This window comes from Corvus cornix, chromosome 1 (assembly GCF_000738735.6).
Source record: "Corvus cornix cornix isolate S_Up_H32 chromosome 1, ASM73873v5, whole genome shotgun sequence".
NCBI classification, from domain to species: domain Eukaryota; kingdom Metazoa; phylum Chordata; class Aves; order Passeriformes; family Corvidae; genus Corvus; species Corvus cornix.
The window spans coordinates 68,504,490-68,522,924 of NC_046332.1; the positions used below are offsets into that span (position 1 = coordinate 68,504,490).

At 35.7% G+C, this 18,435-nt stretch overlaps 1 protein-coding gene across 17 annotated transcripts in view; it reads right to left on the reverse strand.

The window, feature by feature from the left end:
• Window positions 1-18,435, reverse strand: part of MYCBP2 (MYC binding protein 2) — a 177,415-nt gene that overhangs the window by 138,711 nt on the left and 20,269 nt on the right. For all 17 annotated transcript variants that reach the window (XM_039551478.1, XM_039551628.1, XM_039551040.1 and 14 more), the window contains exons 2-4: window positions 13,976-14,051; window positions 5,983-6,198; window positions 1,139-1,292 (exon numbers count right to left, since the gene is read on the reverse strand). In XM_039551478.1, the coding sequence (XP_039407412.1) occupies window positions 1,139-1,292; window positions 5,983-6,198; window positions 13,976-14,051 (446 nt within the window). The remainder of the gene's footprint in view (window positions 1-1,138; window positions 1,293-5,982; window positions 6,199-13,975; window positions 14,052-18,435) is intronic.

An 18,435-nucleotide genomic window follows, 5' to 3' on the forward strand; every position in this document is an offset into this window, starting at 1 on the left:
GGATAATCACCATGGCCAAAGAAGAAAACCTACAAGTCCTCCTGTCACAGTGGAACACATTAACAAGAAATGGGCCGGAAAGTGTTATTTGACCTGCCTATTCAGGATACCTTATCACTGAGATAAGGTGTAGGTCCTGACCAAACTTGTCTACTCTTTATGACTATTACCCATGTTGGAGCACAACCCATTTCACAGAAATGAGCATTTCAAATCAAGGCTTGAAAATTGTTTTGATCATATGCCTCTTTCCAAGCACTCTTGGTGGTGAACATCTGTAACAATCAAGGTGTGAACAGAAATCCATCTAAATTTTCTTGAGAGCAGATACAACTAACCACTAAGGCAGTAATCAAAAAGTCTTCTTTGTAACTTTTTAATACTCTATGCATCAATACAAAATAAAAGCTTTCTGTAGCAAATTACTATCTTTGGAAATGGAATACTGTTAAGTCATAAAATATGAAAAAATACATGAAGTCTAAAGACTTTTTAGAATTATTTTTAAACAACACAGGCTACAGCCTAGACTTCTCTGCAGTTCTATAAACCAGTAAAAACTATGAACCAACAAAAGATACTGGGATTTTAACTTAAAGGATATAGTCAATCATGCTCTCAAAGGCATCAGGAGTTCAACTTTTATTTTCAATATCATTAAAAAGAAAATTAATTTTCAGGGAAGCTTTGGGATGGCCAGAGAAAATAAAAACAAGAATTCTGACACTCTGCTTAGCAACTTCACATAAATTACAACATTAAATATCTAAGCTATAGATCACAACAGCAGATTGGAAGAGAAATTCACCCTAGAACTATATTCTTTCCAATAAGACCAAGTATTTTATGCTTCAGTAAGACAAGTAAATCCAAATTTGTAAGGCTGTAAGGTTTACTGTTTCAGTGAAACCCTGCATATTCACCTTTACATGCCAATATTCCTGTTCTAGAAAAGATTAATGCTGAGGAAGTACTGTACTACTTAAGCAACATAAGGAGTTTACACTCCAGAATCAAGTCAGTCAGTTGAGAACAAACATGTTACTATCTCACAAATACTTGCTAAGAACCATTTTCTTCTGCCCAACACAGTAACAGATGTATGTTAATAAAAATACAGTAACAGATGAGATATTACCTAGGACTTCAGGAGGCTCTGATTGAAGGCCTTCTGGTTGCTGACCTTGGAGCACATTAAGCAGGGCTTGTAGGCTCCTGAGACACAAGGATGGATGAGAAAATCTTGTCTCCTTTATCAATTCAAAGACTTCACACAATCCAACTTCAATGATCTAAAGAAGTAGAGATTTTTTAAGAAGAGCTGTCAATATAATATTTTTAGATCTTCATTAACAAAAGTATAACCCAATGTTCACGGAACAAGACAATTACTCATATAAAGAGTTATAATATAAAACACAGTGTTAATTCAAACGAGAACCAAAATTAAGAACCCACCTATACAACCATACCAGCAAATATTGCACGTAAGTCAGCCACTACATAAAAGAGCATATCTAAGCAGAGTAATAGTTTCCTGAAAGAATAAGGAAACGTAACATTTTTTGCACAATAAAAGGCAAACTGTGCCTTTGAGCCCTTCTAATTTCTATCCAGTTCACACTTTATTTGACAATCTTCTTTTTCCTTGCTCATTAATGTGAGCCACCAAACTAGAATGGTCTTGCAACCTGGCTTCGCAACCTGAATGACAATATGTTTGACAGCTGATACTGGCAGCTCTAGCACTTTCCCCTCCAAAGCCTCTGAGATTATTCTTTATATAGTGACAAAAACAAAGATTAATTGCTTGTCACTAAAACTCCGTATCTACTCATCACAGACATGCATGGAGCCAACTAATAGAACGTGTAAAAGCCCTGTTATAGCCATCTCTAACTTTCCCATTTAGAATTCCTGACTATTCTGAGGTTACAGTCATGCTTCTCTCTACTGACTGCTCCCTTGCACTTCTTTCTCAAACTCTGCATTTAATAAAGATGAGAAAAGAGAGGAAGGTTACCTCATTACAAATATGCAACTGTATCTTGAAAACTTCCCTATGTGTTTTGGTCAGGAGTAGAGCCTCCATGTTTAGTGTTTAACAGAGACTCTCTCCTGAGTAAAATCTAAGGAAAAAGACTGAAATGTGAAATAAATAACATCATTAATGCAACTGCCACTCATGCTTAAAACATATATATTCTGGCAGTCAGCTTTAAGTTCTACTGGATGCCTTGTAACTGTCTTTGCTGACATTCAATTTGATTCCAGTCTTTCAGAAATTATTTTACCATCTATTTTACTCTTGGAGTAAAGATAAGAACAAAACCAAGTCAAGTCTTCAAAACACAACAGTAAATTTCCTGAAAATTGCACCTTACATTTTACATCTGCAATGGAGTGGGGGGAAAACACATTTCAGCATAATCATGGCATGATGTTTTTTCCAGGATTCAAAACTCACCATCACCCTGAAGGCTAAAAAATAAAATACACTGTAGTACATTTTTAGAAATGCCCTTTCTGTTCAGTTACAGTGTCTTTGAGAGAAACTGAGTTTATTTTATTCTTCACAATCTTCAGACAGAAGACCTCATCAAGGAGCTGACAGAGGCAGCTAGAGAAAGTAGAGAACATAACAGTGGAAAAAAAAGTTTGGTGAACTTCCACTACAGTAGAAATCAATAACAGATAGTTCTGCTGGGATGTTGTCAATTCTGCACAGGTTTTGGGTGAAACATCTGAGATCAAGAGCCTGGATAGGTTTCATAAAATAGATCTATTCACCTTAATATCTCATGTATGTGTATTGTAGATATACACATGTATGTATCTCTCTACCTCTCTCCTCCAAACAGTGCACTGAAAGACAGAATAAGCAAATAGCTCTTTTCAAAGAGTCTTTAAGCTTGTTCTCATTGCTCTCTGAAAGGTTTTTGAGCCAAAACATGCACTGCTGCCTCAGCTTCTGTGTCACAGCCTAACTGCTCTTACTGATGCTCTCCGTGCAGCCATTCTCCTATTCCCTTTGCAACACCTTTGAGACTTTAGATCAAAAGTCTAAGACCACTTAACAAAAGGTACCCAAAATTCTAGCCTGGATGCAGACATTATGACTCCTAACTAACTCCTAAAAGCCCTCCTAATTCATCTTGAAGTCTTATCTGCGCTCTTGTTTTATTTCCTTCATCTTTCCTCTCATGGCATTGTGAGCATTAGACCCTGTATTTAAAATTACATACTACTCTGAACTAACTTACATTATATACACACACAAAAAAAAGAACTTACAAGGGAACATTTTCCTAATGAATTTTAAAAGAATTTTTGAAGTCAGACTCTAAAGAAAGTAATTATTTGTCTTTTATTTCTTTTTACAACTTGAAAATTGTAATTTTTGCTTAAGCTTATTAGCAAAATATATGTCAGTGCAGGAACAAAGAATATTTAAGTCAATTAATTCCACCTTAATCACTTTAATCCACTATTTGTTCCTTTTAGTACAGGGCTTTTGTGAATCATTCATAATTCAGTGTTACCTTTAAAATGGGGGTGGGGGGGGGAATAAGGAGGGTAAGGGTGAAGTATGTGAGAAATATCTCTTCTTAACTCTGAGAATTACAAATCTTATCAACAAAACTGAATCTACTCCACTTAGAGAGAATTCCTCATCATTAGCTAAGGCACTAAATAAATAAGGTATCAAATAAATATGTCAGTCTGAACAAAAGCAAAATACAAATTTTTTGTTGTGCTAGTATCTGAAAAGCAGCAAATTGTTTCTCTGTCTCAATGTTAAAACAACTGTTCTCAATCTTATTATAGAAATTGTATAGGACAACTTCTAATTCCAAAATACACTCTAAATAAAAGCTCTAACAAACCTGAGGTACTCAAGCTTAAGATCTGAAAGAAACATACTTCAATAGAATACCTGAAATCACCCTAAGCTACAAAAAAGTAGGGTGTTTTCAACTTATTCTCAATTAAACGGAATTTTGTAAACAAAAAATCACCAACACACCAAGGACTAACTTCACCAGTTTAACTCTGGAGAATCTGTAAAAGCATAAACCCTTGCCACACATTTTTTAATCTTTCACCTCACTGTCAGACTCAAAATACATCAGTATTCTTTTTAATAAACTAACAATTACTATCAGAAATTTGTCTTGTAAATATTGTAAACCTTAGAAACTTTAATAACTTTCTTCTTTATAGTTAACAAACTAAGCCCTACACAATATTGTTCATTATTATGAGACAGACACCTGTATCCAGGATACTGAAACATTTACAGTCAGTCTCTAAAAGTTTTGCTACAGTTGAGACAGATCCAAGCAGATGCCTTTTCCAAAAGTATGAACGCAAGTCCAGTTGTTACCTCCAAGTGACCTAAACAACCTTATATTACCTAGACAGTTATGAAAAATACTGAGTATCAAGCATCTAAACACATTTTTGAACCAAAAATTCTCAAATTTGATACTTTGTAGATTCTTTACTAAAAATGAATAGTTTGAAAACATACTGATTTTCATCAATTTTATACTTGCTGTACTGAATGTAACGAAATCTCTAATTTTCTATTTTGGGAGAAGTTTGTTACCTATAGCTTCCCTACCATTTTTTCTAAGCCACCACCTTTTTAAAATTCTGCTACTTTTCCAAGTCTCTTTGTGATAAACTGTCCAACACAATACCAATGTTTTAGTTTCCACATACAAGTGTTCTGTCCGTATCACTGATAAACCTCATCCTTCTTGAAACCTCTTTTAATTTCAACATCTCTTTAAAATGCCATTCCATTCTTTATAAATAATAGCTACATTGCCTTTTACTTCAAATTAAGCATCTACAAGCACTTGCTGATTCCTTTGATACAATCCACAAGGACTCTGATGCAGTTCATAAACAATGCTGATTTTATTTCTACTGACTGCATATTTTGCAATCATCAGTCATGAAATTTCAGTTAGCTGACTTGGTTATGTTTCTCTGCAATTCGCCACCACTATTTTCCAGAGTGCTAAGTTTGCCCTTCAGATAGTAACACCTAAATAAAATCATCTATAAAATCCTAATTTTCTAAGCAATTCAAACATTCTACATAACCACGGCTGCAACCACTTTTTAAATTCAGTATTTGTATTGGTTTTAGAGCAAATACAAAAAAGGGAATTTAATCTATGCTTTATAGGTTGAGAAGAATAACAAAGCAAAGCACAATTCATAGCATTGATAACATAGCAATGAACAAAACTAAATGCATAGTTTTGTAATACATAGTAAAAAACAAGTGAATCAGCAAATTGAAAAAAAATTAGGAAAAAAAAAGAAAAAAACCCCATTAAGTCCTATATAGATTATTTCTGACTTTCCACCACTAATCCTGCTATAAGCACATAAGTAGTCAATAATAAAAAATCCACTCTAACTGTTGAACTACAGCATCAAAATCTTAACGTGCATTAAAATCTCGAACTGTCAGTGCCACTAAGGGCACTAAAGCCAAAAAGGGGAAAGAATAACTGACAGTTACCTGTATTACATGCATACTTGGCAAAACATCTTAGCAACCATTCCACCAAATTATTTCCAATATCAGAAAGACTTATTCTTTTTGGAGGGTAAAGAAAAAGAAAGCATCCTTTACCATGACAAGCTGGTAGCCCCTCACAAATGTAAGAGCTGCCTTATTTGCATCATTTTTGTGTAGATTTTGAGGCTGCAGGTGTTCAAGTACCAACACCTATAAAGGAGTGCAACTTGAGTGTCTACCTGACATTTAATTGACTTTTATTTGGGCAGGTACATAGATCATCCTAATTCATCATATGATTCTGAACTAAATTGTCTACAAATAAAACTACAGCATTTTTTGGGCAACTGGCCTATACTATTGCTCTTTATTCCCCAAAAAGAACATACCAGCCTCAGATGACATACATGGCACACTAAGTGGTATCAGTTACTTGCCTTTGGGAGTTTAATAGGTGGCTCTTTGGATTCCTCTTCTTCATCACTGTCCGAATCCCCACTCTGGACACTGTTCTTTGAAGCCAAAGACACAGACGCTTCCTTTTTCTGCCACTCCAACACACAATGGCGGACATTGCAGTAAACATTAAAGGCTGAAGGATTGCTATGTAATCTGATATCTGGTATGGTTATTGTACTCTCTAGGTTTTCAGTCTGAAAAACAAGATCGGTTTTAATTTTAGTTTATGAGTTTAGTAAAGTCTCAAGCTTTGCTAAATATAAATCATCTCAACAGTCTCACTAATTTTCACAGACAGAATTACTTCCGAACTGGAGACAACTTTGCTGTTGAAGCACCAGTTCTATTTCAGGCAGGGAAGAAAGGAAGAAGAGGAAGAAATTTCAATAGATTCCGTCTACCTTTAGTCTCTACCTCTCACATAACTTGATGAGAGCACTGGGACTGAAAATGAAAGCAGAACAGGCTACAGAATGGTCCAAATCTGTGCCACAACAATAAGAGCAGCAGAATTCAGGCTTTATCGTCTCAACAGTCAGTTTTAGGGTTTTTAATTATTATCGAATTTTTAAATGCATGCCTTGTTATTCTAGTTGTCAGCTTTAAACTGCTGGTAAATACTGAAAATTTAAGCTGTTTGTTAAACATATACTAGAAATTTAAAAACCCACTTGTTTTGCTGTTAAATGAAAACTGATGACAAGTTCAAAAACTCCTGTCAGGATGCTGTAGATAATAGTTTTGAGGATAATAATCTAATGGACTAATTACTAAAAACAGAAATCAAGGCCTATGACTTAACAGGACACTATCCTGTTTTCAGAAGCCCTGAGCCACAAAGTAGGAGCTGGAAAATTGTTCTGAGAAACTACCACTACCCTGGCCCACCCTGGTACCTACTACTGGTGTATCACTGTCAGCCTTCGCCAAGACACAAAAGAGCCTTCATGAGGCTGTCAGTGGACTTGGAAAAAAGATAAGAATAAACATTTTTTGAAAAACATTTTAAAAAATCAGCTCTCTACTCTCCCAGTCTGCAAAAGTAAGATGGGAGAGGAGGTATGACTGAATGGAAAAAACAAAACTCCACAACAATTAATCCCCAGGCAAAGTTATTCTTCCCATTTGGTTGTGTACTACCAAAGACCAGGCTGGTTTGAGCACAGGCTTTGAAAACTGGATTTCAGGCATATTGAAGGAAGCAATTCTCTAACACCTCACTGTAGACAAGGGGCACAAAGACTATGTAAGGAGAGAAGGCCCAGGTTAAGTACAGGACAAATTTGCTTGACCATGCAAGGCAAAATCTGGGGCATCATTACATCAGACAGAGTCAGGGTCATAACTAACTTGACAAGGTCACTTTGGTTTCTTGTATTATTGAGGGACAGGGGAAGGAGGTGCGCAGAGAGAGTGGAGGCTTTTTGTCTTTTGTTTTTATTTACAGGGTATAGATATTGTGCATTGCCACATTCATCTGGACCAAAATCATACAGTGAATTATACTACAGTGATTTGAAACAGATCACTGAGAGCAGTGATGGGAAAGAGAACATTAAACTAGCAGAGGAGAGGTAAAAAAATTTGAGAACCAGTGAACTGGATAAAATTTTAACGAGGTAATTTATTTTTCTACAATATGCTTGCCACGATTTTGTATATCAAAACCATTTTTATCCGCACATACATTTTTATTAATACCAGAAATAACACCAGACTATAAGTCAGACCTTTTACTACTATATGTTACAAAACATAACAAAAAAATTCAAAATTACTTCAAAATATTTCATATTTTACATGTTCCTTTTTTTGACTATAATATTACTCTGACTGTACTGGTATATATTTGCCTATCCTTTCTTTCCATTATTAGTACAGTTACTGCAAACTAGAACATTAAGAAGCAATGCTTTACTACACAACCTGTTTTATCCAACACAGACAGTGTGTTAATTTTTCTCACCTGCATCAGTGTTACCAGTAAGCACAAAAATATAAAAGTAATGAAGGAGGGGGAAAAAAAAGCTGGAAAAAGTTCCCTACATACATTACTTGAGTTTGGGTTTTTTTTTTCTTTAGCTCAACGGAACTTCCGCCATTAGGGATTAAAAGACAGAAAAGTCCTTGTTCAATATTAGTATCTTGGAAATAGTAAAGCTCCTGTTAAAATATATATTATATATATATTATATATTGTATATATATAACATAAGCTATAATATACTACTATATTAATCAGTGCAAGAACTCAAGGTACAACCTCATGGTATTCCAGTATCAAATTGTATCAAAATAAATTTGGATTGACACCACTGATAATGAGGTCCTACATACTTTGAAGTTTATTGACACCAGAAAACTAAACTGTTATAAGATGCAACTCTTCTGTACCTTAAGTACCCATACACATTACCCCAAGAGTTTTTGCAGTTCCTGTTAAGGCAAACACACAGTTTAAGCTTGCAGCTTTAAAGCTAGCTCAGTTGAACCGCACAGATTAAAATCTAGTAAACTTAGTTTACTGAAGTTTTTACTGACAGTTACAGGAAGAGAAAAATATCTGGAGCCTCTGAAATATCTCTATCTGAAGATAGAGATTCACTTATCTACTTAATATCACTTATTGTAATTCTAACTTCTGTGAAGAGTTTCCATTCCAATTTCTTTCTTGTCAGCTCACCTAAGTCTTTGATCCACAAGAACCTAAGTTCTGTAGCTCATATAGTCTCATTTGAAACAAACTGGTCAAACTGTTAAAATAGCACAGATAATTTTAGACATTACAGTGGTAGATAAAATCAATGTATGTTTTCTTCCCTATTAATAACAAGCTGACTAATTTTCAGAAATAAACTCCTTGTTCTCAGTACTTTACAACTATTAACCAGTAAGCACTTTAAACATTCTCTCTGTGCTCAGTGTTTTGCTTTTCTACAGCAATGTATGACCAATACTTATATACACTAATCTCCTATCCAGACTTCAGTATAGCACAACATCCTCCAGAAACTTCATCATAAGGTAAAAAACACTGACGTGATTTATTTGTGATAGATTTGCTCAAGTCTAAGGGGCTTTAACTATAATACTTAGAGTTGCTAGGTCTTCAAAACAAACATCTGTTCAAAAGTGGATGTATATAAGCAGGTTGTATAAACATCACTTTCTTAGATTTTCTTTACAAAAGGCAAGAATGGAGCTGACAAAAAAAAAAACCACACAGTAAAACTTTGTCTCTCTAATGCAAGTACTCATTCAGTGAGCAGCTTTTTTTGTTGTTTTTTCTTTTCTTCAATGGTGGTAGAGGAAAGTATTCAAAACAGACATCAGAAGTTTTTTTCAATATGAAACAAGTGTTTTTCCTTTCCAGACAATAGATTCCTAACTTCACTGAGGTTAGATACACCGAACAAGTAAGAAAACTGGGATTTAAGTTCATCCCATCATCACCTGCAAGTTTACTTTTCTGCAGCTAAGGAGAACCTTCTACCTAGTCATAAAAACTTCCCCGATAGTACTCATCACACCACCTGTACAATCTTGCTGCTGACTCTCAGATTTTGAGGTAGAGTGGATCAGTAAGAAAATCTAACCAATACCTGTACCTACAGAACCCCACATAGTAATTCTTTTATCAAACTAATAAAGTCTATTTTAACTTACAATTCTCTTAATGATAACTGCATTTCTTGTTGGCACAAAATACTACTACATTGCCAAGAAAAACAGTAGAACATTAAACCAAAATGTTAATCAACTTCTAAGAACTCAGTAAAGCAATTTATTAATTTTGCACAGATCTAGAATTATTAATAATCCAAACAGACTGCTCTTGAGCTATACACACATTATTTCAGACAGAAACAATGCCTTATAGCTCGTTTTCATGGTGTTAAGAGTACAAAGATTCACATGACACTTGTGAATAAGGGGAAGAGCAACAATCACTTTCTCCGCCTCTGAATGTCCTGTTCTTAATTGCTACTGGAATATTGCAATCCAAAGTGCTCATTAAGTATGACTACAAACTCAGCTTCCAGAGTGTCTAAGTAGAAGATGAGATGATAGCTTCTATACTAGCTTTTCTCTCAAATCATCTGGTTTCTTGGAAAATGAAACTGCTACTGCTTTCAAAAAGAAGAGAGCCTATAGACTGGAAAATAGAATTACGCTTTTTGATTTAGTATGAGCTGTAACAAAGTGGGACATTCTGAATCTTCACCTTTGCTGTTTCACTTGGTAACATCAAATTAAACATCTTATCTTCTTAAATCAAGATACATGGTGAAACATACATTGTAAAACTTAAATATCCAGCATTGGTGACCACAGTTTTAATACATGACGATTTTATTTCTTGTGTGTTACTTTTTATTTTCTAAAAGATGCGACGCTAACTTATGAGAGGAGAACAAAGTGCAGATGCCCCCAGCCTGATGTGTGGCTTGTCCTTGTAAACACATAGTCCCTGCTAAATGGAAGAATGAATTATGTAGGAGAGGGTAAACAGCACCAGTTTAGTTCAAAAGATAAGAGCAACCTACTCCTAATTACTTTTCTCAGTTAGCCTTTTGCAATGTTCCAGGACACACAAGGAAAGGAGTGGGAAAAACCAAAATCTTCTGGTCTCCTTTACACTTGTCTCACACAAAGAAACTCTTTTCCCTAAAGATCAAACCCATACCTAGCTTATTTTCTGACCTATTTGTTTTCTTCCACTTGAATCAGATGACTATAGTAGTGGTTTATTCTTAAATATGATGGAAATAGACGATAATCTAGGAGAGGAAAATTGATCTGCTGTTAAAGATGTGTCAGGTTATAATAACCACCTGATCTAATCCATGTGTAACACTGAGAAGAGAAGCTCACCAAATTCTTCGGGCAGTCAAAAGATCTCTTAGAAAGGGATGCGCTCTTGAGGTTGAAAGACCAAATAATACAAAAGCTATTGAAAACAATGCCAAATTATTTGAGAAGCTACATGTGTTTTTAATGAGACAATATTCATCCTGGTCAATCTGTTTTATACATCTATTCATTAGCTTACAATAAATTTGTCTGCTACATCAACCTCCCCCCTTAAAAGTTTTATTCCTTCCATTTGTATAAAGCTATAAAAGTCATAGTTTGAAACCTCTGCATAAACTCAACAGGTGGATGCCACTGATTTCAAGTGTTTGGTGGACCCCAATTTTTCAGTATTCTTCAAATCAGATTATGAAAACAGAAGATGGTGAACTGTCGTTTCTGTCTAGTCTCTCTCAATCCAAGTGTCCTAAACAGCACTTGCATGAGGTAACAGTAAAGGGGGAAAAAATCCAGGGTGTCTAAAGTGGAGAGGGGGGTTAGCAGCAATATTTTAGAGTTGAGAAAAGTCTCGCAGCCTTACAATTTCCTGGTGATATTTTTTGCCAAAAGAAAAAACAAAAAGGGGAGGAGGCAGGTAGGCACTGGAATCCAAGGTGCTACACCCATGTCTAATAATCAGATACTTGTTTTCTATATAAAAGTCACTTATGTCAGCACTGAATTTCTAAAGCCAAAATACACTGCACCACATGGAAAACTTTTATACCTCCATCTAAAAAAAAGGATACTAAGCCACAAACCCAAAAATTAGTAATAGTTCAAATACCAGTGATCATAGCATGACCCAGCTTAGAAACAGAATTAGGCTCAAACTTCTAGGCTGTGTTAAACACCAATTAGTTTTATACCTAAAATGTTCTAATATTTAATGCTTAAATAGTGGAAATAATTTTCTTCCAATTGCTCAACAATTACTTATTTTCTAAAGTTCTTTCCTCTTCCATTACTCAATCATGTTTGTAAGTAAGCATAGTATATAAATAACAAACTTTTGGGTTCTTTCATCTTATTCTTGATTTAAGGCCCTCTCTGAGTCCACTAAGTATTTTAAGAGAAAGCTTCCATCTCTGTTCAGACTAGAAGACCCTGTTTCTTCCAAAAACAAACTGATGCACACAAACTCAACTGCTCAGAATGTCCAATAGTGAAAGATTCTTCTATCTGCTCTATTTTAAAGCTTCCAAATGGAAGCTCACATTTTCCTGACAATAGACACATCCATTTTCAGACACTCCAGTACAAAAATGAACACTGTGATGATTCTGCCATGGTAAGCATTGGGATGGCGTTGAAAAGTATATAAAAAAAAACCAAAACCACCCTACCATAACAAACCAAAAACAAAACTACCTCAACTTTGTCAGTTTCATAACCTCAAGATATGAAGCTGGTTTTATCTTTCTTTTTCAGCTACATTTTTCAGGAAATACACAGTTTTTCTATCATGCAGAAATAAGCTGGAGTGCCTTTCAGTCACTCAGAATGAAGACCAACGTGGTCTGCCTCAAAGACCATTGAGAACAATGGCATCAGTAAGAGACATGCAAAACCCATTATGATTTTCAAAGATGTAAATCTCAATGCTTCAAGTAGAAACTGACTTAAACCCAAGAAAAATCTTGAGAACAGCCTTCCATAGGGATGAGGCAAGGAGATTATCAGTTAGTGTCATATGTATAACTACTCACAAGCATTAGCCTTTAGTACGTTCACATTGTCTTGGCCCAAGGATCCTGCAACTCCATCTATCCAATGCAACTGAATCTAAGAACCACATCTGACTGTTAAGCTTGTGAACAGCCATTCCGTATTTAGCTTCTTACCTGGCAGTAAAACTAGGGTCCCACCACCCACAGAGACAAGGGTCCCCTTATACAGTAACAATGATCAAAGCCGAAGAGTCACCTTATTTTAAAAGCACAAGTTTCTGTCACCAAATAGAACCCACAGACTAACTACGTTCTGCTAAATTTCTTCAAATTTCTAACTTGGTTTTCTTTGTTGACAGTGGGTCTGAAAAAGTCATGAAGAGGACAGGGCTAAAACTTCTAATATCATAGCAACTCAAGGAAGAGCTGAGAAATTCAGTTTGGACCACAAATATTTTGCTGTACAGTGCTAAGAACAGAAATGAAGATAAGCTCTTTCTATACCATAGTCTGAAGCTGCACTACTTGAGATAAGCAGAATAATCTGGTAAGTCTCCAAAAAGTCAATACCAAATGAATAGATAGAGGGTTTGCTTCACCCTCCCAAAGACGTCTGTCTTGAGATACAGTAAACTACATGAGGTTTGGCAAATAGGGATAAGATGGCCAAGTGGTTCTACAGTGAATTTGTATTACAAGGACGTTCAACTGACTATAAAGTGTTTTCACTGGATATTTTAGTGGTTCTGTCCTTCAGAACCATTCCAAAAATGAGCTTTCTCTTTACTGACTACAAGCCTTCATGCCAGCAGTAAGACTCTAGCTTAAATAGAGAAATAATAGCTTCCAATAGAGAAAGAATGCAGCACAACAGTATTTTAAAATAGCATTGCTTCTGCATAAATTTATTCTCTCTAAAGAGTGGACATGCAAACATTTTTCTAAAGTTCACTTTATGGTTCCCATGCATTTAAAGTGATGGAAGGAAGGGGTTACATGGGGAGAAAACATTAACAGAAACACTTAGGTATCATCTATTACGCTTTCCATTATGGAGAAATTTTCAGAGGTAACTTTGGAGTCCTCAGAATGCTCCCTTTCTCCTTTAGCTGATACAGACAAATCTTTGCAGCAGCAGTCTCTAACTGTTGGCTAGACACAGATCTCAAATTTTACCCCTAAGACAAATATGTTTAGCTACACTTAGGATTTAGGAACTGAAGAACTAAAAACACTGCTCATATTATTTTCTGTTGAACATTAGTAGCAAAAGAAGTTGAATAAGGTTAACAGTCATGTAGGATACAGTAAACAGACAATACTGGTCTACTATTAACTCCTCTAAATAAACAAATTGTTACTCACACTTGTGTTTTCCTGTATTTCTCTCAACTGAAGTTACTGTCATTTTTGAGTCAGAACTTTGTTGGGTTAGTTACAGACCTACCTTGTTGCGTGTTTTTACTTTCAATTTCGTCTTCTGTTTTCTTTTCAATTTTTTCTTGCTAAAAAGTTTCTTACTTCTGAAAAAGAGAAGAAAAGCAATGAAAACAATATGAGTAAACTTTCTTCCATACCCCATGGTAAAAAGCACAGAGGGAACAAATGTCAGAAGCACTCAAACTTTTTTCTCCTAGGCAAAGGGAACAATCACAGGTAGAATTTCAGAATATAAATCAGAATACAAAGCACTTAAAAGTTATGCTTTCCTTATGTTCCACTGAATTATGGGCCTTTACTCTCATCAATTTAAGCAGATTATATGCTAGGACAGAAAGAAGCCCCTAAGTTTTCTACTGGTTTACCCTACTGTTTCTGTTACAAGTCGGGTAGTGCCACAGCAATGCTAGAAGCAAGAATTATTGACAATTCTCAGTAAAATAACCTGTTAGTAAGGAACATTGCTTTGTGAAGTCTTTACCACACAAAGATTCAAGCCTTCCAAGACAAAAAGTAAGCTTTAAAAATATGTAATTTGGCAGAAAATTCAGTTGATGGAAGAAACTGCAGCTTCTTTACCTTTTGTTTGGACTTTTCCCACCCTCACTTTATAGACTTAATGTCCATCCCTTTACATTACAGATCTAGCTAACACACACTTCTCTAAGCTCTTTTAATCCTCTTCTGCCCACACCTCATTCCTACCACAGTTTTGCTCCTCCATATTACTACCCAGAAAAAAAAAGACACCATATGCGCATACACTTGTTCTGTCACCATCACCGAGATTACTCTGAAATGCATGTTTCTTAACCTACTGTTTTTTCAGTTTATAAATCCTCTAAAAAAAAGAAAAAAGGCATATGTTAGCTGTGCAGCATACAGCTCATCTTACATAGGACTTCAAGCAACAACTACTAACATTCCTCTGTACCACTTAAAGTTCACTCAAATAGCTTACAGTGCAGATTAGTTGAAAAATAGAACTATTACATCTGAAAGTCTCAGGCAGTGGGAAGTTGCATTTTCAGTAACAGACTGAGAATCAGAAGAATCTTAATATTTTATTCAAACAACTTTGTTCTAAACAAAAGTTTTGAGGTTCTAAAAGCATAGTGGTCACTGTCCTGCCCAGCATTCAGACTGCAAGAACGCAGAAGCCTCATGGTCCAGCAGTTAAAAGCTGGAAAAACAGAAGCCCGACCAACAGCCAGCAGTGAGAATACAAGCTCAAACAAAGAATTCCTGCAGAGTATGCCAAGAAAGCTGCCTCCTAGAAATTTCACCACTTTTCCCCTCTTGACCTATATTAAGAGGAAGGTATACTCCTTAAACACTTCCTGCAGAAATAAATCAGCTCACCACTTCTCATATAAGGAACAAACACCATTATCCTGGAGTTAAGAGAAGTGATTCAGTGAGCAGTGAGGGTGAATTCCCCCACCATCCCCAGTAAGTTAAAGCTTACAAAGAGAATGGAGATGACTGCTCAAGGTTTCCCCCAACAGTAAAGTTGCAATATGTAACAGTATATAAGCTATTTAAGAAGCAGATAAAAAAAACCTTCATGTAACCTTTACTGTCCAAATTTCAACAATCAAACTCCATAGTCCAGCTCACTATTTAATTTTTCTTTAATTTGACAAGTTTTTCTTCCTTATTAGCATTTAATACAGTTAATTCTTGTTCTGCTGTCAAGAAGAACAGTGCAGCCCCTCCCATTCTGTAGCCACTCAATCTTCTGCTCTGGACCCCACGACCTTTTATGAAACTTGCACCCTAACTTTCAGTTTAAAAGTCCTGATAAAAGTATCTTCTGGGCTCTTTCAGTCCATACTGCACATAAACCACACTGAGCAAAACTGAAAACAATACTTGTTATTTGCTGTTAGGAAGAGGAAAAAGAAATGTTTCATATGCCTTCAAGGTCACACTGCTAACTGCATTCCAGGTATTACTTGTCAGCTTCACAGCAATATGGCATAGCAGACCTATTTAACCCAGACTAGCATGAAAACATTTTCCTGCAAACCTCAAAACTGAGCTTCCAACGCTCTTTATCTATCTGTGCTGTTAATTATGCCTTTTAAACACAGTGTGATTTGCACTTACCACAGACAACTTGATAAGTGCAGCTTTTTTCTTTTTGTTTTAAAAGATACTAATTCAATTTGCCAAGACATTTCAAATTTAGTCCATCTTGCCAAAATCCTTGAAAACTCTCCAAATTTGTTACAGTCCGCAAACATTATAAACACTTTTTCATCTTGTAAATATTTCACTGGACGAGTCCCTGTAATTTTTGCAAGTATTTCTTTGTGTTTACGAACACATCTGAAAAACCCCCAAATTAAGCCTTTTCCCTCCTCCCCCAACTAAGATTGGGCTCATTTCCATAGTAACAAAACCGCTGCCATTTGGCAGATTACCTTCATTTGTCATGACACCTAGACAATGTTTTTTCCAATTAGCAAACAGGAAAGACCAGCAGTGGGTTTACTGATGGTGCTAAGATCTTCCTCATTCATACAACAACCATTAAAGATGCTTTAATGCGGCACAGTAGCAGCACAGTCTGACTGCTCCCCTGTGGCAGTCTTTATCTTCAGCAAGTTTTGGGCTTGAACAATTTTACATGGAAAAAGTTTGGGAGAGAAATGCCATATTAAGAATCCACAATTATCTCCCTATATTTTCTAAAAATAAAACCTCATGGATACTGAAATCCCCATGTTTTTGTTGGGAAGTATACTTTCTTCCATATCCAAACAAAACTTCAGAACAAGTAAGCAATTAATTAAGAATTAGAAAATACCTCTTCACACATCACACTAATTTTATAAAAAGTTCTGAGCAACCTGCCATTACTATGCATAGCACTAATATATTCACAATGTATCTGCATGTAACAAAGATATGTATGATTGTTCATAGTTCTACTATTATATACCATAATGCCAAGATGTTTTAATATTCAGAAAGAAAGTATAAAACATGAGCAAATATATTCATGGAAAACATGTTAAGCAGATTATGAGTAATTTCCTGTTGAAAACCACACATGTTAATTACAAGCCCGACTCTTTTATTGCCTTAAGATTAACAAGATCTGATATGGCTCAGCTGGATTTTTTAGCTAAATTATTAATTATATTGCTGGTTAACAATTGTAAACTGCTGCTAGCTGTCATTTGGTAAAGGTCTTGATACTCTATGCTGACAATCTGCTTCTGCTGGCACAAGGCATTTAGCCTTCAACTTCTAACTCAGCTGTTGGTACCATTTAGTTCACAGAAAACACACACTCATTATCAGCAAATCTCAGGCAGGTTTTCTGCAAACTGCTTCAAGACATTATAGCACTGGAGACCAAGTTTTGAACTGGACCACAAAGGAAGTGCAAGTCAAACGAGCACAGAACATAAAGATACCTTGACAAAAAACTGTTGTGGCAAATGGACATAAAGGAAGAGTGAATGGTGGTATTACAGCCTTTACAGAAAAGTCTGTTGAGAATAAAGTAAAAAACCTAAAATGCTCAACCCTGGATTATGAAATAATTGCCTCAAATCAAAGGCAGGAAAAAAAAGAGGTGAAAGGGGAGGGTGGGCAATAACCAGTTGCTCGACAATTTAAAATAGGTAAAACAGCTGTTAAATGACATGACTGCAACTTCTAATCAGGTTTGTGGCACCTGTAGTAGAAGTAAAGGCATGATTTGTTTATTTTTTCTCAAACCAGAAGTAGCATCAGCTACTGGACTATGATGCATTATTAGGGGGACATTGTCCAGTTGTCTCAACACTATTGCTCTTACTCTACTAAAAGAGATGGGGAAATGCAAACAGAGCATCCTCCCTCAAGATGCCAAGAGTCCTGAACTGCAATTCATAACCTTGAATCCGAGAAGGAAGCTTCATAGGTTGAGTGTGTGTTCTTCCCCTCAATGCTGTTACTGAATTACTCAACATGGATTAACATTATGTGTTAACACCTGCATAAACTCTTCTAAACTGTACATTACACTAAATGTGTGTCTAATGAGTGGAAAAAATATTGTTCTGTCTCTGCTGCTGAGGCAAAATAGGAAAAACGGAAGTGTTATTTAAGTGCTGTCTGACCTAAAACCTTCGCTTCTGAAACATGGTACCAAAGACCATGGTAGTTAGTACAGCATTAGACATAGCTGTTCTGCTGTTAAATCTTTGAGTACACCTTTGAAAAATTAGTGAATTTAGTAAATCACATGCTAACATGTGCAATTTTTTAAGACTTCCAAGTGGCTTTAACTCAGTGTATGTGTCTAAACTTGCTTGCTCTGGTTCAAAGGCTAAACATCTTTGGGAAGAAATATACTGTTGACAGGATAGGTCTAGCAAAGAATTGCTGTGTTCAGACAAATGACAAATATATTCTGTTACTCTGTTTCCGTAAGTGCTTACTCAACACAGTTAGCTTAAGCATTCA